Source organism: Hakea prostrata, chromosome 7 (assembly GCF_041222555.1).
Source record: "Hakea prostrata isolate BN-2017 chromosome 7, UWA_Hpros_2, whole genome shotgun sequence".
Lineage (NCBI taxonomy): Eukaryota > Viridiplantae > Streptophyta > Magnoliopsida > Proteales > Proteaceae > Hakea > Hakea prostrata.
In genome coordinates, this window is record NC_142606.1 from 8,407,873 (window position 1) to 8,432,732 (window position 24,860).

A 24,860-nucleotide genomic window follows, 5' to 3' on the forward strand; every position below is an offset into this window, starting at 1 on the left:
TGGGTAGAAAGTAGAATCTGCTGTTCAAATTATATTTTAATTCAGGACTGGAAACCTGGAAGCTGAAATGAGTTGCCAGAAAAGTTGAAACGTTGAATGGTTGAAAGGTGAAAGTGACCCATTAATCAATACTGGCAAACTGCAGTTTTTTTTGAATTCTCATTTTTAATAAAGACAGCTACTTTCAAATTTTATCGTATATTACAAATATGCCATCTCAATTATTAGGGTTATTATGCATTTTCTATAAAATAAAAGTTAAAAAAAAAATTTAATTCCAAGTTTCCCTTCACTCATGGTAATATATTTATTCATGGGAAATTTCCAAGAAATAGCTATATGGTGAAAGTTGCCGGCAAAAGAAAAAAAGAAGTTTATATAAACTTTAGTGTATGAATCATCATCTTTCTATTTTGACTTGGGAGTTAAGTTGTATAGTCTATTGCCAACTAAAAATATGAGGATGAGGATTAAGAATTCCATAATTGACTTTTTTTTTTTTTCTTTTTTGAAAAGCGAAGGTGCCAGGGTCAAGGAAAAGATTCCGCCTGAAAACGGTAAAAATTATGTATCAAATTCTCATCGTATGAGAGTAAACCTAGAACCTTATGCACTGAGTATGACATTTTCTTACACCAACTATTCATCTTTCCAGAAGGTTAAGTGCTCAAATCAAGGAATGACTGATATGCATCACTGAATCCACACTCTCAATCCGCATAATCCAATCCTAAGAGATAACTAAGATTGCATTTGTTAAGATAATGAACTATATGCATGACCTTCTATATAATGCATGATCACACATAAAAATATTAAATTTTGATCTTCCTCTTCCATTTAATGAATCATTGACTGATAGGAGAGATTTCACATGCTTTAATTACATACAAGGAATTTGAAAAATAGACACATTTGAAACGAATGGTTTAAGATATTCAAGAAATTTGAGATTAATCTCAAATGACCATAAAATGTTGAATGACATCTACAACTTAGAATTGATAGAAATTATTGAATTTGAATATAGTTGATCCATAAAAGAAAATCCTAGGTTCTTTAACATAAAGGAATGAAAACCCTGGAAGGTCATGAAAGATTGGCTATAATTATGTTAACAATGATACATGAAATGGATAGCCTTTTTTTTGTAAATTTGCCATTACCGAGCACCGTCGTTTTAATTTGTAGAATTGTAGCAGAGAGAGTAATAGCTTTTTTTTGTCATAAAAATAATAAATTGTCCTTAATTGATCTTATTGAATACCTCAGGGGAGGCAGATGCAAAGTGTCATTTTTTTGGACTAAAAATGACATGGACTATACCTCAAGGGTCCAGATGAAAATTACCCTAATTTTAATTATAATTTTAAATATCTAAAAATCAATGTTTTTCTAAATTAAGGATTGGCTCAAATGGTAAAGAACAATGCCTCATAATATAATATGAAATCAAACTTTCAAAACTTATTGGGGCTAAGGTCTATTTTTTGTAGAAATATTAAAAATAGTTACCCTATATAACACGCTGCCAGTTTCGCAAAAAATATATTTTGTTTTTTGTTTTTGCTCAAATTGCCAAATTTGCCAGCCAATCTACCTGTAAACACTTCATTAATCCCTCGTCAACGAAAGTGATTTTGTCTGCTTTTGCTATTGCTTTCGGTTTACGTTATAGTACCTTAAAAGACAATTGCAAACATGTTTAATTTTGAAAAAAAGACAAATCCGATAAAAGTCACACCAAGTGCACATTTTGTTTAAAATGCCTATTTAAGAAAACTAGGGCCGGTGGAAAAAGAACTTAACAAACCCACCTGCGATAGTTTCTGTTTTAACCATAACCACACTTCTAATAGTGACAAGGGGAAAATTTAAGGAAGAAAAACGAAAGGAGAGCTTAAATAACACTGAGATTTTAACATCTTGCACCATTTGGGGAAGGTTTAGGAAGTCATGATAAAGTAAACTATGGCTAATTGCAAAAGGGATCATCAAGGGATTGGTTTAAGTCAACTTGAGCAGTCCATTCTTGCTCTGGGATTCATTAAGGACCACAAGAAGCTGATATAACAGGAACATCATAATCTATTAAATACGTTTTCCCTTCTACCAGGATATGAAAAGGTGATGGCATGATTCTTGTAATCATCTCCTCGGCATCCTACTTCTTTGCTTTCTTCTTTATCTGTGCACTAGTGTTGCTGTTTTTGAGTTTCTTTTGGGATGCCTCCACCTTTGTCTTTTGGGTCTTGGACAACTTGCTTCTGCCTTTCTCTTCACTGTCATTTCCATCATCATCACTATCACCACCTTCTTTGAATTTCGTCTTCACAGGGGGCTTCACTGCTCCACCTTTACCTGTCTTCTGGCTTGACCTGGCTTTTTTAGTTGTTTCCTTTTCACTTAGTTCCTCCTCATCTTCATCCTCATCTCCATCTTTGTCAGTAGACTGTTTTTTGGATCTACTGCGAGCCTCACCCGTATCCTTTGTTTTTTGGGTCTTGGACAGCTTGATTGTGCTCTTCTCTTCGCTGTCGTTTCCATCATCTTCACTATCACCCTCTGTGGATTTCCTCTTCACAGGTGGCTTCACTGCTCTACCTTTACCAGTCTTCTGGCCTTTCTTTGACCTGGCTTTTTTAGTTGTTTCCTTTTCACTTATTTCCTCATCCTCATCATCTTCATTTTCATCTTCATCTTTGTCAGTTGACTGTTTTTTGGATCTACTGGGAGCCTTACCCGCATTCTTTCCTGTTAGTTTTTGCAGCTCTGGCACATAGGCTGATGTCTGATATGAAAATGATGGATATCATTAAATAGGAGGGCTCAAAAATTAATTGAACACACATAGAGATCATTTTTTAGAATGACATACCCTGCCTCCTGCAGTGATAAAATCAATTTTCTTCCCTGCCATTAGATGGAAACCTCAGGTGTTTCAGAAAAACTTCCACTATTCATCTCAGAGGGACAATTAATTCCTTAGAATATCATGGAGCAGCATAGAAATGCAAATAATAACCAAACAGATGATTTCCATGGCTAAAGACAAAAATATATGGGTATGAGAAAGAACAACCAGCACTATTAATTTTGTACAATATTTAGGATGAGTTGTTCGGCTTAGCATTGTAATTCTAAACATGCAATGATTTTCTCACTTGATAAATAAATGGAATGGACAGGTGCTTGTACAATTCTCTAATCAGGAACCAGCGACTGGTATCCAGGTCCCAATTAGAAGAGCTAACTCATCACCACATCTTATTCGAGATATGTACTATCAGTGATGGGAGGAGAGAACTCCCAATTCTCCCCTGTAATGAAATGATCAAAAGTAATACTTTGAAGATTAGAGTTGGACAAAAACCTGAAAAATTCTTCATAGTTCTCACATTTTTCAAATCTAGTCAGCCATGTCTCAACTCTGAGACCAGAAGTATCCAACCTCCCTTAAAGATGCTACTCAAATAGGGGATTGGGGGAGGGTGTGGACGGATGGAGACTCAATACTGAGACCTCCTTGGTCTTACCACCTCCATACTAAGTCAGCAACCAGTTTGCTACAAGGACGGTCCACAGGAGTAACCAGAATCAGGGGTCAGTAAATTCCACTGATCTGATTCCACAAACATTTTTTCCCTCTTTGATCAATTGTACTTGCCTTTCTGCTGGTAATTGATAAAGATGGTTTGCTGATGCAAAAATGTCTAAATGAATAAAATAAATAAATAAAGAAAAGAGAAGAAAAAGAAAGAAGTCACACACTCAAATAAATCCCCCCCCCCCAAAAAAAAACACAACTCTTCCTAATTTGAAGTTCTGTCAAGTGGCATATGCCTGAATTTTTACTATGGCGATGAAGGGAGCCCTCTCCGTGAACTTAATTCCCCACATTGAGGAGTGTAGTTCACAAGTCACTGCGACTTCCATTGCAAAAACAAAAACAAGGCCAAAATAAAGGTGATTCATTCCATGAACAGTGCAGTTGAGTCGGGAGCCAAACCGTCAACAAATGCCTTGCCAGGTTTCTTTTCGCGAGAATGGAAAATCCAACTACTAGGAAACTGACTACTATCTGCTCCAACCTCCAGGGCTTTTTCAATGACCTGTAAAATCAACTACTTTTTGTCAAAAGGATCATAAAATTTAGAACATTATCTTACCATTCACTTTTCCAGATCTTTTCCCCCACCGAAAATGAAACAACCACTCAATTGGAAATTGGCTGCAATCAGCATCTACTTCAACCGCAAACCAGACAACCTACACGTATCCTCTAATCTTTGCGATAACGATCTTAACATAAAGTTGAATGCCTACAAAGTAAAAACAATTTAAATAGAAACAACACCATACCTCTTTGATGCACCTGTGAAGAGCTTCACAGCTCTCTTTTGACAAGCTGGAAGCCTGTTGCAGGGGATGAATTCTCGACTGCGTGGAAATAACAAAAGGGTCAATTATTTTATAACCCTACAGTTTAGAATCAACAAAAATACCTAATGTTTTACACGTTATGCCAAAACTACATGGTAATACCAAAAGAGTTTCACTATTTTTAAAACCCTCAAGTTGAACCCCCCCCCCACCCAAAAAGGAAAAAAAAGCAAGAAAAGAAAATGTACCCTTATATTACAATTTCCATTTATACAACAATCATTCATCTCATCTGGATCCATCTAAAGTTCTAAACCATTCAAATTACTTTTTAAGTTCAATTTCCCCCAATATTTTCCACCTATCTTTCCATTTATAAATATTTCAACATATTGATTTTATACTCAAGGTATATCTTTGCAACAGTCATTAAATTTCAAAAAATCCATTTTGAAACATTATTAAAGTGATTTTACGCTCAAGATATCAGGTTTACAACATTTAATTTCAAAAGATCCAGGTAGCAAGATATTGAAGGCAAAATCGGCACCTCGGATACTATATGGCATCCAAATGGAATGAACAAGAGAGTTATAAATGGAATGTCAGGTCTTATTGATAAATATTCTGCTTCTTTGGAGTATTCACTCAGCACAGTGAATAGGAAGCTGATGGGGACACCACACCACGACCGCTCGTCACTACCAGAGGCGAAGGCAGCGGAACCTTTCCATTTGATTCAGCTACTAGAGAGGGTCATTTGGACCCTTGGGACCGTGGTCCACATACCACTTTTTTCATATATATTGGTATTTGTGTTAATGGATTATTTTGTAAGGGTAGTTTAGGATTTTCATTCCACAATTTAGAATTATTAGATTTTATTTTATTTCCTTGTGTAATTGGGGGTAATTTGGGTAGCTTTTTTTCTTCTTCTTTTAATATGTAACCAGCCACAAAAGAAGGATGGTTATGAAAGAATTAGAAAGGAAGACTACTCAAGCTGCTTTCTCTCTCCTACAGACAGCTCCTTCCCTCCCTCTCCAGGTAAGCTTTCTTCTCTTCTTTGCTCTTGTTTTCTGCCTAGATAAATTCCCCTCTTCAAACATCTAATCTTTTTTCCCCAAGAAAACCTTTCTTTCCTATCCTGGAAAATTTTCTTTTCTTCCCAAAACCTCACAGCAGCTCTGTTTCTGCAGAAAATTTCTCCTCTTTTTTTTTTTTTGGATGAATGAATAATTAAATTAACAAAGGAATAAACAACAAACAGCCTCTACAAGGGAGACTGGTAAGAGGAAGTGAAACCCCAAGAAACAACAATAAGCCTGTTCCTTGGGGTGTCATCAACCGGGGGATGGGGAAGAAAAGAAACTCTAGCAAAAACATCAAAATAGATGGCTTTCCAAATCATATTAATAGAACGGCATTTGGAGGTCCATCTTCTAAGGTTGCGCTTCCACCAAAGGTGACGAATAGAAGCACTAAAGACTAGTTTACCGATCTGGTCACAGATAGAAGAACCTGGAAAGTTCCTCAAAACCCAATACCAATTCCTAGCCAAGCCAAATGAGCAACGCGGATGGAACCAAATAGAAGCAAGGGCTTTTCTCCAAAGGGAATTGGAGAAAGGGCAAAGGAAAACAAGGTGGTCAAGGTGGTCAAGGTCCTCATGGTCACACCAACAAATGGAGCAATTTGGGTTAGCAGGGATGTGATGGCTAATGAGGAAGGCTTGGGTGGGTAGGGCAAGCATGAGAGCTCTCCAAAGAGTAAGAAAATGGCGGGGGATGTGACCTTTGAACCAAACCAATGGGGGCCAAGGGGGGGAGGGGAAGGGGGTGCGAAGGAGGTCCCAAGCAAAGGAAGTGGTGAATTTTTTTGAAGGGGTAGGGAGCCAAGCTATGATATCATGAGGGTAACTTGAAGGAGATGGGAGAGAATTCTAGACTTGTGTGAGATAGGGGTGAGGGAGAGGGGCCCAGGAGCCGTCAAAAATGAAATGGGAAAGGGGGGTAGATTTGGGAATACGAGAGTTATAGATAGTGTGGGTGCTGAGGAGGGCGAAAAGAATGCCCATCGGATGCCACGAGTCAAGCCAAAAGAAGGTGAAGGTGCCAGTGGAAAAGAGAGAAGAGATTGCCGTGAGCGCACGCAGCCTAAGAAGAAGAAGCTTTCTCCAAACCCAGGAAGAGTTGGAGGGAATGGGAGGCGGTTCAAAAAGAGTCGGAACGGAGAAGGTGAGAGTGAACCAGTTTTCCAGATGAGCTTGAGGAGGCAAGCCAAGTTGACATCCAAGATGCAACAAACTCCCAGACCTCATTCGTATTTTGGGTGGCAAATAGCCAACCAACTGATGGGGTGAAGGAAACGGGAGGCTTCTTGACCCTTCCAAAGGAAAGCACATAAAAGAGATTCCATAGCTTGAATGGTAGATTTGGGAAGGGAGAAGATACCCACACCAGTAGAGGTAAGACGACTAGAGGACAAACTTGATGGGCACAACTCGACCGGCGAATGAGAGGAGCTTGCCTTTCCAAAGTTGGAGTTTCTTTCGAATATGATCAAGCATGGGAGAATAGTGGTGACGAGTCAGTCTACCAGGGATAAGGGAAAGACCCAGGTAAGTCACTGGGAAAGAACCAAGCTTGAAACCTGTGAGCTGGAGGAGAGAGGAACACAGGGAGTCAAGGATACCAGAGAGGAAGATGGTAGATTTGTCAAGATTGACTTTGAAGCCAAAGAGGGTCTCAATAGTAGAGAGAACTAAGAGGATGGGGGAAATGGATTGATGATCAGCTTTGGAGAAGATCATATGGTCATCGGCGAAAGCAAGGTGGCAGAAAATTTCTTCTTATTTTTCCCTTCTTCTCTAACCCTTACAGCAGTCTCTGTTCTCTGCTGAAAGTTTCCTCTCCTTCTTTCTTGCTTCCTCTTCTTCTACATAGCCTCACGGAAGTCCCACTTGCTGCCATTATTTATTTTCTCCTCCTTTTTCTGGGCTCCCTTTCCTTGCTGTCAAACCATACTGGCAAAATTATTTTCTGCAATATTTTGTTTGCCAGATCTTTGTTTACCTACCTGTTCATCTTCACCTTCCATCCGTCACAGTAGTGCTTCATGCTGATTGATTGGTTATTACCTAGGACTGCTGGTTACATACTTGTTACTCCTTATTAACTCCTACTTGGTGTTGGTTACATATTAGTTGATTTGGGTCTGGGAATGTGAGTTCTCTTTATCTTTTTACATTGGTTGTAACTCACACCTAAAGACTATAGTGAACAAAGTTGGTTATATTATGTATTGTCTGAATTTATTTAATTCATTGAATGTAATGCCTCAACCCCTTCTTGTCTAGTCTCATGGATTTGGATGGTTAAATCTGATTTGCACTTCCACTGTCCTCAAGTTTGATTTTTGCATGTTAGTTATAATTTTCTTTGGTGGAATTTTAATTTCGTACATTTCATAAGTATGGAAATTAATTGTGTGCTGTGCAAAACCCCTCCTTTCATGATTTAGGATCTTTTGTCTTGTAGAGCACCCTAAGCCTAGGGCTGTCCTACATCAGAAGCAGAAAGGAAAAGTAGTAGTTCCAAAAGGAGACTCCAGCTAGCTAGCACACTCAACAACTCAATGGTAAACTTAGGCAGCTATAAGATAGCACACTTAAGAAGAAAATTATAGGCACTACTTGTGTTGACCTTTACAGGCTAAGACAAGCATAGAGACACTATTTATTTTATTCTTATTTATCGGAGTAGTTCCAGTTTAAAATTGAATTTGATAACCAAACGAGATTGAAAATTGTTTGCAACAGGACCACAAACAGATGTTACCTGGAAAAATGCAAACCAGAAATTGAAATCTAAAGCCAAAACCAGAATGCATAAATGCTTCTACATACATCTTGGGTTTTAAGTTTCAATTTGCATGTTCAACTCAACAATAGCAAAAAAGAGTGTTGATAAGACCACGAATTCAGTAGAATAACTATGAAAGAAGTGACACACAGCAGCAATACGATAATAGACTTAAATCAAATAATCAACAGAACAGAACACGCTAAAGCAATAGGTGATCCTACTCTACCCGGGAGCAATAGCCCTTACTTCCCTAACAACTCAAAACGCAATATCTCCTATTCTCCCTTCCCCTACTAATAGTAATTACTTTCCTAACATAATCCCTTAACCAAATCACTCCAAATTCAATTCTAAAAGGCATCCTGTATCTCAACAGAATCACCCCATATTTATTCCTATAAGACAGCAAATATTTCTCAAGGATTTCCTTTTATTCCTGGTGCTGTGCAGCAGATCTTGTATCTTTCTTTCCTTGCCTGCGAGTATAGACTCGTGAGATGAGGGGTCTATCAATACTCCCCTCCAAAAGTTTCACCTTGTCCTCAAGGTGAAAGTCTGGAAAATTGGACTGCAGTGCATCAAAATCTTCCCACGTATTCTCACAAGAGCGAAGTCCTTTCCAATACCCCCTGAACGGAGAAGCAAATGCTGATCAAATGTTCTGGTGTGAGTTGTAACTCGCCGTTCTCTCGCAAACAGGAGGGAAGAGGCTGGGGAACCATGTGTTGACCAACTGCTGGCTTCCATTGTGAAACGTGGAACACAAGGTGGATGCGAGTCCCCTCTGGTAATTGTAACCGATAGGCAGCTGGGCCCACTTGCTCAATGATTTGGTACAACCAGTAGAAACGATGACTTAGCTTTTCATTTGGGCATTTGGCAAGCTTCTGGAAACGATAAGGCTGGAGCTTAAGGAAAACCTCATCCCCCACTTGGTAATCGGAACATTTCAACACACTTCAGTCCCTCTGTTAACCATGCCATCTCCCAATGCTACTTGAAAGTCCTGCTTCTGTACCATCAGTCCTAACGGCTCCACCAGCTCTTTCGCCACGAAGTTATGCGTTGCACCACAATCAACCAAAACAACAATGTCGAAGCCATGGATCTACCCTTTCAATTTCAAGGTATGTGGAGAGTCGATACCTACCAGAGACGTGTGTGAAAGCTCCATTTCTAGCAGAGGTTCAATTTCGACAACGTCAACACCATCGTCTGTCACTCCCACCATAGCTGCAAGATCTTGTTCATCGTCTTCATGTAACAACAACAACCGTAGTTGCTTCAGGGAACATCGATGGCCTTTGGTGTAAGGGGCATCGCATCAGAAACATACTCCCCTATCCATTTTCTCCTTGATTTCTTCTTGAGACAGCCACCGTGAACGGCTGAAATTCCCCATCGCTGAAGACACTGCAAATCGTGTTTGAGAGGAGGAAGAAGACGGCTCAGTTTTTTGGTTTGGGCGAACCGATATGTTGTTTCCTTGGTTCATTCCGGTTCCGGTTCCTTGGTTAACGGTCCCTTTATAATAAGTACTGGTTGGGCCCAAGTTAAAAAATCGTTGGGTTGAATTTTGGGTTGGTTGAATCGGATGGGCCCATGGTGTTTTCTTACTATAACTTGCCAGCCCAATTTTTGGCCTCCACGGCTTGGTTACAAATAATAGAACTTCAGCCCTCACTTCATCGTGTAACCCTGCCAAAACAAACCCTTAAGCCAATCTTCATCTACAGCTCCGGCGGTCACTGCAACTTGCAAGTATCTTGAAGCCTTCTCTATATGCTGCGAATGTCCCAATCTGCTTATGGGTGATCAACGCCTCTTGGGGAGTCTTCATCTGCGCCGAACTAAACCGCTGGATCATTGCCTCTTTCAAACCTCTCCACGATAGCAATGGCTGCCGTAATTCTCCGAAGCGTATCCACCCCGATGCTGCTCCTTCAAAACACAAAGTTGCAGTTCGGAGTTTCTCTCCATTGCTCAGTTTATACAGATCAAAGTACCTCTCAGCCCTTGCGATCCACCCCATCAGATCTTCCCCCATGAAAATCAGCATCTCAAGTTGCTGAGGAAGGAAATCTCTCGATTTTTCTGTTTCGACCATTCTTTCGCCATATTTTGGAGTTCCATCGGTCTTAGCCACCTCCGGTGTTAAGGTATGCACATCCGCTGATTTTCCTTTCAACAACATAAACCATAATTCCTCTCTGAAGTCGTCGTTAGCCTTTTCTCCTATTTCTATTTGTTGTGCTAAGAACCCTACTTGGCCTTGAATATCTTTCACGATACTTTCCAATTCCTCTACCCGCTGCTCCATTCGACTCTTTACCATTCCCCTGGAATCGATGGCTCTGATGCCAAATTGATAAGACCCCGAATTTAGTAGAATAACTATGAAAGAAGTGACACACAACAGCAATACGATAATAGACTTAAATCAAATAATCAACAGAACAGAACACGCTATAGCAGTAGGTGATCCTACTCTACCCGAGAGCAATAGCCCTCTCCCTTACTTCCCTAACAACTCAAAACGCAATATCTCCTATTCTCCCTTCCCCTACTAATAGTAATTACTTTCCTAACATAATCCCTTAACCAAATCACTCCAAATTCAATCCTCAAAGGCATCATGTATCTCAACAGAATCACCCCATATTTATTCCTATAAGACACTAAATATTTCTCAAGTATTTCCTTCTATTCCTGGCTGCTGTGCAGCAGATCTTGTATCTTTATTTCCTTGCCTACAAGTATAGACTCCTGAGATGAGGGGTCTATCAAGTGTAGACAAAACTTTTAATTTGAGTTCCATATTTGAAATAAGCACTTGAAATTGCAAAATGGGAAATTTGTTCTTTCTAATGGAAAATGCATATCATTTTGAACTTCAACTGAAAAGGCAAGAAAGAAAGACATTAGGAAGACCTACGTTCCCCATCAAGCTCAATACAAAACCTTATCCTGATCCCCTAGAATCAAGTGAGAAGAAAGAATGAAATTGCACATACAACACATGCTGCAGACGAGTGAGTACCACCCAATTCTTTTCATGATAATAAAATGACCATTTTCCATCTAATGTACACATGTTTAATATGCACCCTCTGCACTTTTTGGAGAATCTATCCCTAGGGAGCCAGTCCAAATCTGATAAATGGATCCTAATGCCGGTTCAATTCTTCAGGAGATTATCAACTATCAACTTCAAGAGATAATCATACTTCTGAACTCCTTGTGCTGGTGTTAACACAATGTTTTGAGTTCAGTTAATAACAGCGATCTAATTTCTATTTCTGTATGTGTTTCTATTTTCTGTCAGGTTGATGAGTTTGAAATTCTTATCCCACTTTTTTATTTGGAGTCTTTCTGTCTCTCAATTTCTAGTTGTCACTCTTTCAGTTACAAAATCTGAGTCACAAGTTTGATCACCTGCTAGCTCTGACTGTCTGGTATCATAGGATCCTGCCATCAGATATGAATCAGACTTTTGGGCATTGTTCCCTTTCCCTAATGGGTTCACCAAAAAGATCAGATTTATTTGAACCACCTTTTGTGAGGAACAGCCAATATCCAAATATGGCTTGATTCCTATTTCCTGTGGTCCTGTATATTCCACTGGGATTCTAAAGCCTAATCCTCTAGTAACCCAGATTCCCACCACCCTTGCAGGCCTCTCTTGATCCCTTGTCTTGTAAAAGGTCTGGTCCATTCATTCTTCATTAGATATCGATACACTGTTCACTCCATTCTTTCAATAAATTGACCTTCAAGCCTTATAAAAAAATAAAAATAAAAAGAAGAAGAAGCAGACAGATCTCTCTCTAAAAGAAGTATCCAGAATCTGCCACTGCAACCCAGATGTCACTGAGACAGCATGTAAGTCAGTTTTCTAGTCAATAGCTTTTAGCCTTTTAAGAAAAATTTCTCCTTCCTGGTGGCCATGATAGCTCTAAAAGGATACAGGGCAAAAAGGAAAATGGGCCAAATATCTGAGAAAAGATTCAAATTCTATGCTTTAACAGATTTTAGTACTTCGGATGGAGTATAATGGTGGAATGTCATGCTTTTGGTTCTCGACAACAAGATATTTATGGTAAAAGATCGACTTGACCTCAATCAGTAACTACTAAAAATGAACTACAAATAAATGAAGCAGCGATACAATAAAAAAGAAGCTCACTAACTTGATAGAGCACTTCATCAGCAATCCAATTTCCAATCCCCGAAATGTAACTCTGCCAAGCAGAAGTGATTTGAAGACCAACATTAGAGTAAGGAATGGGGAGGTAACATCCAAAAGCGTTGGAAAAGGAGGAAGGAAAAAAACCAAATATTAAACAATCATAGAGTTTTGGAATACAATGTGGAGTAAGAGCATGTTTTCTTGAAATACAGAAATCCTACAACAGACAGACAAAAGAATGTGGCACAACTCAATATGTAATTAGAAACATCCTTGAAAATGCTATAAGCTTCAAGTACATCTACTTGCGGAGGATACAGATTGGCAGGAACAAGTTTTTCCTTATTTAAGTGCAGTATCAACAAAATAACATCCAATTCTGATTAAGTGCACTGGTAAGAAGCAGAATATACATTACTTTTGGAGCATTTAGATGCCCTCTATATTTATAGTGATTGTAAAAACAATCTCTTTATATAATTTAAAACTATTAAAACCTTGAAGAACCCAGACATCAATGCAAATAGAGTTCACCATGGCATGATATTAAAGGAATCCTTCGATCTATAAAGCACCTGAACCCACCTTTGGACCCCTCTCATCTAACCTTTTCATGGTAAGATAAAAGGATGAGTTCATTCAATAAATTGGTAATGACCAAATCAACCATGAGTTAGCAAATAAGCCACTCTCTTTACCACAATCATCATTTAGGAATTCTTGACCATAGTAGGCACATCAAGGATGAGTGTACCTTGAGTTTGGTCATGTCAAATCAACCATTATTCATGTGAAACACCACAAATGTAGAATAGCCAGTCTAATCTGACCCAAATTTATTAATCCAAAGAAAACCTGGTCATTTTTACAATACAAGGTATCAGTTGGAAAAATGTTTTCCTGACCAGCATCTGTATCAGGTAGTAAATGCGGACCAGAAAACATGTTGAACAGAGCAAAGGAACCCCTGGCACATAGCCAGAGACACCTCTTGGTCCTCTTCGGCCAGAAGACTCAAAAATAACATTGTGCATGATGGGGAACATCAACTTTAAAAGTCTAATAATCTTTGGGATAGTTAATAACAGATTTTCATTTCTTTAAAATAAAAAAAATAAATAAAATAAAACACACAAAGAATTAAAGGATTATAAGACATTTGATCAACTTAAAACAGTGGAAATCATTTCACCATACTATAAGGCAAATCCCAAAAATGCTAATGAGAATATGCATAATATTTTTAACCTGATCAAGTAATAAAGCCTTAATTGCAGTCTTCTTTTTGCTCAAGGATTCAACAAACTCATCTACGGGCTTAAGCTCATACAGTGCATCAGGACCAAGTTCAGATATTGGGGCCACTGATTTTGGCTGCACCAGCAAAACAATCATCACAAAATAAAGAGAAATCCTATATAAATGAATGAAAAATTTTGGAAAAGGAAATTAAAAATATATATATGTATGTATGTCCCGTACATCTTTAAGCAAACGAACTTTTGCAAACCGCCTCTTGTCAGTAAAAGATAGCTCTAAGCCATCTTCTAACTGCAAAAAAACATCCAATAACTCTTATAATGAACCATAACATGAAAGCAAGGGATTAAAAAAAAATCATATGAGCAGAGAATCAAAAGAATAATCAGCAGGTAAAATAACCTCACAAGAATTAAGAACCAGAGTAAAAATAGAAGAACATTTTCTACCATGTATGCATGATCACATGCAAATGAGTAGCAAAAATGCCAAATTTACTAAGATTTATCGTAGGCATCAGACACATGTAGGAAACATATCCTTTTCATACAAATTGCCTTGTTGATATTAAATTCCATGCCAAAAGTGACTACCATAAAAAAATCCTAGTGGCAGTTTGATCCATGAGCCTTTTATGAAGATCTCATTGCTATCGTTGAGATCCAAGAAGGTTGAATAGTCAAAGCTAGATTTGTTTTTACAACAACAACAACAACAATAAGTCTTGTCCCAACTAAATGGGGTCGGCTACATGGATTCTTGCCCTCCAATCAGTTCTGTTCAAGGCCATGCTAGATACAAGGCCTAAGCTATACATATCCTTTCTCACCACTTCTCCTAAGGTTATCTTAGGTCTACCCCTAGCTCTTCTAGTTCCTTCAATATGGATTATATCACTTCTCCGTACAGGAGCATTTATAGGTCTCCGTTGAACGTGGCCGTGCCACCTCAAACGACTTTCTCTAAACTTATCACTTATGGGAGCAACTCCCAACCCAACTCTATTATGATCGTTTCTTATCTTATCCATCCAAGTTTTGCCATTCATCCATCTTAGCATCCTCATTTCTGCTACACTGAGTTTATCTATATGATTCTTTTTAACAGCCCAACACTCTGCACCGTACATCATTGCTGGTTGAACAACGGTCCTATAAAATTTTCCTTTAAGCTTTAATGGAATACGCCGATCACATAAGACCCCGGACGCACCTCTCCACTTCATCCACCCTATTTTAATTCTTTGGGAAACCTCATCTTCCAAATCACCTCTTTTACTTATGATTGAACCTAGGTACCTAAAACAATCACTCTGAGGAATCTCTTTATCGTCAAGTATCACCACCTCATCATCTGGCCGATCATGACTAAAGTTACAAACTAAATATTCTGTCTTCGATCTACTAAGTTTAAAGCCTTTTGATTCCAAAGCTAATCTCCATGATTCTAATTTGGTATTAATCCCCACTTGGGTCTCATCAATCAACACAAAATCATCCGCAAAAAGCATACACCAAGGGACATCATCTTGAATGTCTTTGGTTAATTCATCCATTACCAGTGCAAATAGATATGGGCTTAAAGTTGACCCTTGATGTAGCCCAACTGTTATCGGGAATTCATTACTTTGTCCCCCCACTGTTCTAACACTAGTCACCGAACCATCATACATATCCTTAATTATATCTATATATTTACTTGCAACACTTCTTTTCTCTAGTACTTGCCAAATTAATGCTCTAGGGACTCTATCATAAGCTTTTTCTAGGTCAATAAATACCATATGAAGATCTTTCCTACATTCTCTATACCTTTCCATAAGTCTCCTAATTAAGTAAATAGCCTCCGTTGTAGATCTTCCCGGCATAAACCCAAATTGGTTCTCCGTGAATCGTAGTTAAGTGTCTCAAACGGGTTTCAATTATTCTCTCCCATAATTTCATCGTATGGCTCATCAATTTAATGCCCCTATAGTTATTACAACTTTGAAAATCTCCTTTATTTTTGTAAATTGGAACCACAACACTTCTCCTCCAATCATCTAGCATTTTCCCTGTGCTCATAATCTTATTAAACAACTTAGTCAACCAAACTAGTCCATGGGTTCCTAAGCTCTTCCATACTTCAATTGGGATTTCATCAGGACCTTGTGTCTTGCCGAGTTTCATCCTCCTTAAAGCTTCTTTTACTTCGGACATCGAAATTCTACGTATATAAGTTCGGACCTTGGTGCCTTGGTGAAAAGTGTAATCGTCCGAAACATAAGTGCTTAAAGAATGCTCATTTAGTAAACTAGAGAAATAGGTTTCCCATCTTTTCTTAATATCCTCCTCACAAACTAATAATTTACCATCTCCATTTTTAATACATCTAACATGGTCAAGATCTCTACTCTTCCTATCCCTTGCTTTTCCTGCAATTTTCTTAGCTTCATTTCTATCCAACCTATACCTATGAAGATCATCAACATCTTTAGTTCTTTATCATGCCTTAAAACTAGCTTTTTTATTCCTAATGGCAGCTTGAACCTCACTATCCCACCACCACGTCTCTCTATAAGAATGGGTCTTTCCTTTTGATTCACCTAGAACATCTTTAGCCACCTTCTTAATACACATAGCCATCTCATTCCACATTGCATTGGTATCCCCTTTAAAATCCCATTTTCCTTGTGTATTAAGAAGGTGGCTAAAGTATACATCAACACTTACTCTTGAAAGTGAGAAGAAAGGAAAAAATGAGACCAATAGATTTCACAATTTGCCCTCAATCACCTCCACTTTATTGGTCAGTTTCATGAGGTTTCAGCATTGTTCTAGCATATGCACAAACCAACACTCCAAAATAAAAAGTCAAGCCCTCTAATTTAGTTATACACACAAATAATAAGATATTACATTCAAAACAATGTTCGGTATCTAATAGTGTACAGTGCTACTACCTTAGATACAGAACCTAGGAGCCACATGCAAGGACAATGCCATGTTTTCTCTCCATTCTCTCATAACTTTAGGAGCCTACATTCAATTGTTCTGCCACCCTTCTATGTACAACAACATGGATCCATCTCACCTTATCCCTACCAAATAGATCAGCTACAAGGGTCCTTGCTCTCCAATATGCTCTATTCGATTTAGGCCTGCCCTTGGCTCTTTTAGATCCTCCAATCTGAATCAGATCACTCTCTCATATTGAAGGAACCCAGCCTCCATTGAACATGACCAAGCCACCGCAAATCATGGTAGAAGATCTCGCTCTCAGGCTAGATCTCACCACCTTGGAAAACCGAGATCTCGGTCGAGACATTAGATTTTTTGGCGTCAACTCGGTGGCCCATCTCAATGGATTTTAGGGTCCCAATTGGGCTAAAACTTGGTATTTAGCCTATTTAAGGCCTTATAAACACATTGGTGGCCTTGGATTTATCAGAAAACAATCCTAAGTATGATTTCTACGTCTACCCATAGTGTGAAACCGAAATATTGTAGGCTTAGAGAATGCAAGGTTATACAACATATAATATAAAACCTTTAAGGCAAATAAATGAAAAGCAAGAGTATCAAATGCATCAAATAACCTAATTGTCATCAAAATTCATCCATATGAGTATCACAATCTCAATTTTTAGGAATAGAATAATAAAATTATACGACCAATAGAAGTTCTATAAAAGCCATTAAATCATAAGTTCATAAGACAAGCAAAGAATTATTGATCTTCCTTCAATGTTGTAGATGTGCTAAGAGTAGTTACAAGTGAAAACCCAGCTAAAATTCGCAAAAAATGGGCAAAATGGCGAGTTCCAGAAAGATATGGCGAGATCTCAAGTGAGAAATCCAACTCTCTGCTATCCATCTCCATCTCGTCTCGCTTCTTTGAAAAAGCAAGATATCTCGCGAGATCTCCCACCATGCCTCAAATGAATTTCTCACACTTATCAGGCCCAAGTATTTCCAATGGTCATTCCTTCTTCACCTTTCCTAGTTTTGCCCCACATCTCAAAATCTCATTTCCATTACACTTGTTTACATATCGTGTTCTGTTGCACTTGCCATTTGCTTCCAATAAAATTAATACACCCATCACAAAATGTTCTTTAAATTTTTCTTCTATTTATTACTCTCTTCCTCTTTCTTTCTTACTTCTTCTTTTCTTTTTTTTTCTTTTTTTTTGGGTGAGGGGGTGGGGAGGGAGTTGAGAAAAAAGAAAGAGGGCAATTAACCAGACCTTCGTTTCACAAACAACCAAGGTTGGTTAACTAGGATCTTCAAAAACTATCAGGTTTTAACCTTTTTTTACCATACTTTGGAAATTCCAGAAGTTTCAACCTAAGCACTAATGAGCACATTTATGTGTGAAATCTTAGGGCATAAAGCATGCATTTTTAACACTTTGAGTGGAGCTACCTTGGGTTTTATGTTGTTTTTGCAGATTTTATGAACTTTTAGGACTTTAGCGAATATTTGGAGTTTTGGGTATGAAACATGCGATTTTACACGTCAAGAGGTCCGTTCAAATTTTGAAGTGCGAAAGTGGGCCTGATTTGGAGCATGATGGGCTAAAGATACAATTATGGGCCAGCTCTAGAATATATTGTAAAATTAGATTAGGATTTTTATTTTATTTTTCTTTATAGTAATTGAGAATTGTATGGGGCCCACAAGTAGTCAAAGACTATGATTTTCTATTTTTTTAGAAGATTTTATTTTGTTAGATTTTATTTATTTCTCTAATTAGTTTTTTCTCTCTCTTCCCACTTTCTATTATTTTCATTATTTTATTTTATTCTTTTTCCTTAATTAACCCAAAATCGTTTTTCTAAAAGTATATATTTTTCTTCCTTCTTTCCTTCTTCCACTCTTTCTCTTTCTTCTCCACCTTCTCTACGTGTAACTCAATCTTAAGTTTTTTTTTTTAATTTATTCTTTTTCTCCACTTTCCCTCTTAACGTATTTCTTTTTTTTTTTTTTAATTTATTCTAACGAATTTTGCTCTTTCTTTATTTGTTTTCTTTTTCTATTTATTATTATTTTATTATTATTTTATTATTATTATTATTATTATTATTATTATTAGGTATTATTATTTTATTTCTTTGTTTGTAAATTATTCTCCTTCTTCTATAAATATTACCTCCCTCTTAGGTCTAGTACACACTTTACTTTCTCTTTAGTTTTACTTTAGTCTTACACTTTACTTTCTCTTTAGTTTTACTTTAGTCTTACACTTGATTTTCTCTTTAGTTTACTTTAGTTACACACTTTATTTTTCTCTTTAGTTTACTTTGGTCTTGCACTTTCTATTCTCTTTAGTTTGCTCTAGGTTTTCTCTAGTTCTTTGATTATTTTGTGGGTTTCAGTTTTTAGATTAAATGTTTAGGAAGATTGAAGTTGTGTAATTTTTCTTTTATGCAAGTGTAATTCCTTTAGTTTTATCAATGCAATTTCAAGTTCAAGTTCAAATTCAAGTTTCAAGTTTGAGGATTCGCTTTCTCTCTGGGTCTAGCAATTGCAAATCTAGATTATTCTAGATCTGGTTGTTAGGGTTGGTTGAGATTCGAATTGTTTATTCAAGTTTTGTTTGGAAGATGCAAGTAAGTAAGATTCTTCAATAATCTTCTCTCCCCCCTCCATTCCCGCTTCTATCTACCCCTCCATATTCTTAATTTAGGATTTAAATTTCAGCATTTACTCATTGTTCTCCCTTCCCCTTGGGTCCTTGATCAAAGATGCCTACAGTTGTGCCTCTCTTTGGTTAAGGTTTCCCTTTTGTTATTATTGCTTTGTTATTTACTTTCTGTTATTTCCTTTCTACAATTTCTTGTTCTCTAATATCCTTTTCCCCGATCGGTGGACTGTAAGCTACGGCAAAGGGTCCACGGTCAAAGCCATTATTATTATACTCCCCTTCCCTCGATCCAGAGCTGACACTCGGATCACTTCCCTTTTTATTTTTATGGTTTGCATTTTTTTTCCTGTCTTTTATTTATGCTTTGGTTATGTTTGCTTTATTTTTCATTTTAATTCGATTGCATTAGATGTATGGATTAGGATCGTTGGTTTAGTTTAAGTAATTAGTTAACAAAAATTGAATCATTTCACTCTCGCATTACTATTAAGAAGTTGAATTCTAGGTGGCATATCTCCCTGAGATCGACCCGTTAGCTACACGATACTGTGCGCATGCAGTTATTTTATTTTGCAAACAAGCACCTATATAAATTCATTTATCTCCATTTAAGATATTTCATTTACTTATACATTATTCATAAATAAGCAAATTACTTCCTATCTGAATCCAATAATTTTCGATGGTCAATGCAATTTCCATCTTCTAATGTTATCCTTCAAAGGAAACTTTTTCTTAGTTTAATCTACAACATGGGTTTACCTCTTTCGTGGAGCCAAGCACCAAGAGAGAGGAGAAGACTAAGAGAGATAGACCACAAGCATAGTTTGGAGAATGAGATCAAAACATGTAAAAAATGAGAACTCAGAACCCATCAGCGATCAAATCAAACCAAATGGTCACATTGGAGGAAGAAAAATACAAAGCACAGGCACAATCGCTTGTTTCTGGTTACACTCGTTTATAAGGAAAACAATCAACTTCATGGTTGTCAAGGCATAAGATGAATCAAGGTGCTTGAGGGTTGTTGGACTTTAGGTAACACCATGGCCCCCCCCCCCCCCCAAAAAAAAAAAAAAAAAAAAAAAAAAAGAAACGGCGTAGATGTCTTGCTGTTGCCTTGACACCTTGGTCAACAAAAGGGCAAATCTGGTGCTGAAGGCTTCCGCACAAGCAGCGTCCGGGGGCAGTTTTCCTGCGTAGCCTTACTCCCAACAATTTTTTGCTGGGAGGCTGTTCGGATGCCTTGACTTCAGGCTACAAATGTGGTCCACCGACCGCTGTGCCAACACCCGCCCGTTGATCAACATAATACAAAATTATTTTCTGAAGCAAAAGACATCAAGCAGAATAACACTTTTATATAGTACTAGAGAGAAAATAACAAGCGCAGCTGAGATGGTTCATTGATGGTGAATCGACTTGAGCTTATCTCAAGACTTTTTTCTATTTGCTGTGTAAGTAAACTCTCATCTAGGTCCCAACTGCCCTAGGAATATACACATTACAAACAAATGATAGCAACAAGAATCTACAATAATTTACATAATATGTATGGTGTCTAAAGACTCTAACCAAACAAATTTTTATTTGATTTATTCATAAAGAAGAAACCAATGAAGATGACAAAAAATGATATTCAGGTGACTTTAAAATAGACAACAAAAACTCTTACTTCCAGAAATAACTTGGAATATTTGGAAGGCCACTCATCAGTGTCCTTTACTGCAGACCTGAAAACACCACTCATTCATGTAAAGGCAATCAAAAATCCTGATTCACAGTGTTACCTATACGTAATAAATTTGATTTATATTCACAGGTCATTCATCAATAATCCAAAGAGGAAATCCAGAGCAACTAGTACAAGAGAGCAATTGATTTCAAAAGCTACAGTATCAAGTGCCAACTTTGACAAACTTTCTTGGAGTTAACTTGGACAAAGTCACTGCATGAATCAAGGAACAAATTTCAGTCAAAACCAGGTTTTCAATCCAACAAAAGACCAAAATTTTTAGGTTTCAACTGAAAATTCAATCGAAACATATGATTTTTTTTTTAATTTTGACCGGGCCCTTATACGACGTCCATTTCATATAATTTCTTACCTCCTACCTATTTAAAGCATACTAAACACAATAGAACTAGTATTTTGCCAAAAAATAAAAAATCACTAAAAATTTACCATTCAAGTATACTAACAAATGACCGGTTCTCTCCCCAGTTTCCCCTTTATTTTCTCTTTGTATCCCTCTTTATCCTTGGTCTTTTAATATATTTATTTATTCATCCCAAAAAAACAAATGATCGGTTTCGACAAGTACAAACTGTATTGCATACATGCATAGAATCATCAGCATACATGAATTGGTTGATAGAATGGTTACATATACAAGAAGTCAACAAAATAAAATGACCAACTAGATCAAGTGATGGTGTCTCACATATATTAAGTTGAAGCCCATATATCACATATACATTAATTTAGAAAATAAAAAATAAAAAAAATGGTAGCAAATAATAATAAAATAAGTTTAACAAAACACAATCATATATCATAGTCCTAGGGTAAACATATATTAATTTTAAGGCAATACAAAATCATTTAAGGCATGAACAAAACAAAACAAAAAGAAAAAGTTTGGAACTGTTGGGTATGGCTCATGCTTCACATTCTATTGTTGTCGGAGTTTCATTTGCAGTTGTTGTGGCTCCGAATGTGTTTGGAGGTAAAATATGAGCAAAAGAGGTGCTTTAAGGCAAAGGAATCGTGGAAAGTAGGTGAAAATGGGGTAGAAATCAACAAAAACAAGTTGGAGGGTTGAAATAGTTGAAACTTCGTTAGTCGAAACCTTCGAAATGGTCGAAATCTCCAAAATTTCAGTCGAAAACTATAAATTTTTCGAATAATTGGAACTTCATTTCGGTTTTCAAAAATGTAGGCATTTCAATCAAAATTTTGACCTAGATTTCTTCTTTGGCATGGATTGTGGAAGGTCATGATGTACACAGCGTTGCCCCTAGTCGCTCTGAGCAGCTATTTCCTGAACTAGAGTTTTCTTTTAAAAATATGTTAGATACTCATCACAATATTCAAAAGAACGTGGAAGATACCACCAATCCATATTCTTCATTATATTTCATGTAATTAAGTGCACTTTCCAATATTCTGAAACTTTATCTTTAATAAAAATATGAAACGATAAGGCAAATATAGCCATGGGCTACATAGTATGATTATTTTGCTATATTTTCTCATAAAATAGTTCATACAACGATCAGCTAAAACATATTGCCTTTTTTTCCACCATATTCTGTAATTTTATTTCCATTAACCTCAGTTCATTTTATCAGATATTCAAAGAAAAAGGTCTAGCAAAAGAATGAGTTATTTTATTGCTTTATCGAGTGGAATTTTCCTTTAAACTGATGAGCTACTTGAATATTGTTACTCTAGATTTAGTATTTATGTGTTTGAAAACTAACAAAGGTATCTATCTCATTAAATGACCACATGCTTATGCCATGTTCCTGTGATGAATTTCTATTTATATATCATTTCTAGAAATGTCATAAGTGATTCTGTAATCTCCATAAAGTTTTCCCATTTTCATCCCATTTACCATACTCTACAAGGACTAGATGATACCTGAAATCGAGACTTGATTCCTTTACTGATCTATTATTGGATTGAGTTAACTAATTAGTCTTCATTTTAAGAAGATACAGGTATATATCATCCGCTTTAAGGGGATGGAAGTTTGAATTTAGAATGAAGATTTGTCACGTTACAATCAAATAATGCTAGGAACAGATTGTCATATTAATTACTAAACATAGGCAGCATCGCTACAACTTTCTTTAACTATTCAATTTGAGGCAAGAAACTTGGAATCAAAACTGGCGCTCTGGCTATAAAACTATGAGAATCAAAACTAAAAAGTGAAGTATTTGCCACTACCATAAACAATTCTCTGTCGCCAAAAACAAACGATCACGTTACTTCTCAATGGATGAACTTATTTCTAGATATTCCCAGAGAAAAAAAGAAAGAAAGAAAAAAAAAGGAAATAATTTGGATAAGAATACAACGATGCATAAAGACCAAAATTTGGCAGGGATACAAATTACAATCCCAGTTGAAAATAGAATGGTTACCTCTTGTATTTCGTTACTGCAACCCCTTTGATATATATAGCACCAGCCATCCCTGAAATTCCACATGAACAACACCTCATCATCAGCGAAAAATGACTTCCATAAATCTAAGCGTTAAACCCTAAAACCAAGCACATGAACGGAGTGCGCGTCTTGAGATTACAAGAGTAAATAAAACTCACCAAACTGGAATGAAGGAAACGGAGGAGAATCGAGTTCAAGCCACATGTTCTTGCCCTTTCTGTGCGCACCAACAATGGTTTTGCCGACGAGAGAGGCTTGAAAGTCTGAAGGAGAGACGCCATCGATGACCTTCGTGTCGTCCGCGATGATGGCCTTTTTGATCTTCTGGCCCAAACAATGCGTCTCGATTGCTCTTCTCGCTGCTTCAACCTCGGGAAGCTCAGGCATGGCTTCAGGGTTTAACACACGAGCTTTCGCGCGCTTTTTCTACCTTTCACTTCACTGCAACTTTGTTCGGAACGGGAAGTGTTTTCGTCTTTATTAAAAGAGGAGGAGGATGATACTGTGTTTACCAACTCACGGGACCTAAAATGTTTTCACCCAATCTTAACATATTTGAGCAGCATTGACTAGATCGTCAAATCAAATTTGGATCCAAAGGTCCAAAGTGAATACGACCCCAAAGGTCCATAGAGGGGCAGCAAGCTAAGCGTGCGTTTGAATTTTAAATGTGATTTTGGAGACGCTTCGTATGCGTTTGGTAACGTTTCCGTTCTGAGAAACCAGTTCTTATGTAAAACCATTTTTCATTGTTTCTGTGCTAAAAGACCATTCTTTGCTTGAAAATGGGCGTTTGATAAACCCATTCTAAAAATATTTTTATAACACTAATAGAATATGTTGGTTTTTTGAACCAATTTTATCACTTCCGTTTCTGTTCTTTGATAAAAACATCTTTTTGATGTTCTGTAAAAAGCGTTCTTTATAACACTTTTATGACTGGTCCGTTCTTAAAGAACAGAAGAACGAACTGTTTTATCAGATGCCTTTAACCTATTCTTCCGTTCCCAAATAACAGAAGAACGCTAAAAACGTTTTTCAATAACGTTATCAAACGCACCCTTCGTTTCTTGTTTCTATTCGTTTATGATCTTGAAAGCCCCTAAGCTTTGGTGGGATGTGAATATTTCGTTTTTAAATGTATACTTTTTTTTCTATACATTTTTCAATTTTATTGTACTTTTTAATGTTTAATGTTTTTCCTAAACCTTGAATTACCTTTAACTGGGGATTTAGGGTTTTAACTATTAAGATAATTGAGAATAATCTAGATTTTAACTACTAAGGTGATTAGGGTTTTATTATAATTTTTTGGGTAAATATCACTTACCTCCCCTCTTAGCTAGACAAAT

At 37.1% G+C, this 24,860-nt stretch overlaps 1 protein-coding gene across 2 annotated transcripts; it reads right to left on the reverse strand.

Moving 5' to 3' along the window:
• Positions 1-1,702: 1,702 nt before the first annotated feature.
• Positions 1,703-23,954, reverse strand: MMH-1 (MUTM homolog-1). Of its 2 annotated transcripts, none has more exons than XM_089162956.1 (10): positions 23,667-23,954; positions 23,485-23,536; positions 21,002-21,059; positions 13,921-13,989; positions 13,687-13,812; positions 12,440-12,490; positions 4,363-4,440; positions 4,010-4,112; positions 2,879-2,913; positions 1,703-2,791 (listed from the first exon to the last, which is right to left on the reverse strand). In XM_089162956.1, exons 1-10 carry the CDS (start codon positions 23,893-23,895, stop codon positions 2,165-2,167), a joined length of 1,428 nt encoding a protein of 475 aa, XP_089019082.1. In that variant the 5' UTR covers positions 23,896-23,954; the 3' UTR covers positions 1,703-2,164. The 2 variants fall into 2 exon arrangements, with proteins under 2 accessions (XP_089019082.1, XP_089019083.1); XM_089162957.1 differs by lacking the exon at positions 4,010-4,112 and adding an exon at positions 4,170-4,269.
• Between the last annotated feature and the right edge of the window lie 906 nt (positions 23,955-24,860).

What these genes read in the sequence shown, in the direction of transcription:
- MMH-1 (XM_089162956.1), bottom strand. Translation starts at nt 23,895, where the DNA reads ATGCCTGAGCTTCCCGAGGTTGAAGCAGCGAGAAGAGCAATCGAGACG. An exon ending in GTTTCCTTCATTCCAGTTTG is followed by an intron (nt 23,537 to 23,666) that starts GTGAGTTTTATT and finishes GTGGAATTTCAG; the next exon opens with GGATGGCTGGTGCTATATAT. An exon ending in CTGATGAAGTGCTCTATCAA is followed by an intron (nt 4,441 to 12,439) that starts GTTAGTGAGCTT and finishes ATTTCCACGCAG; the next exon opens with TCGAGAATTCATCCCCTGCA.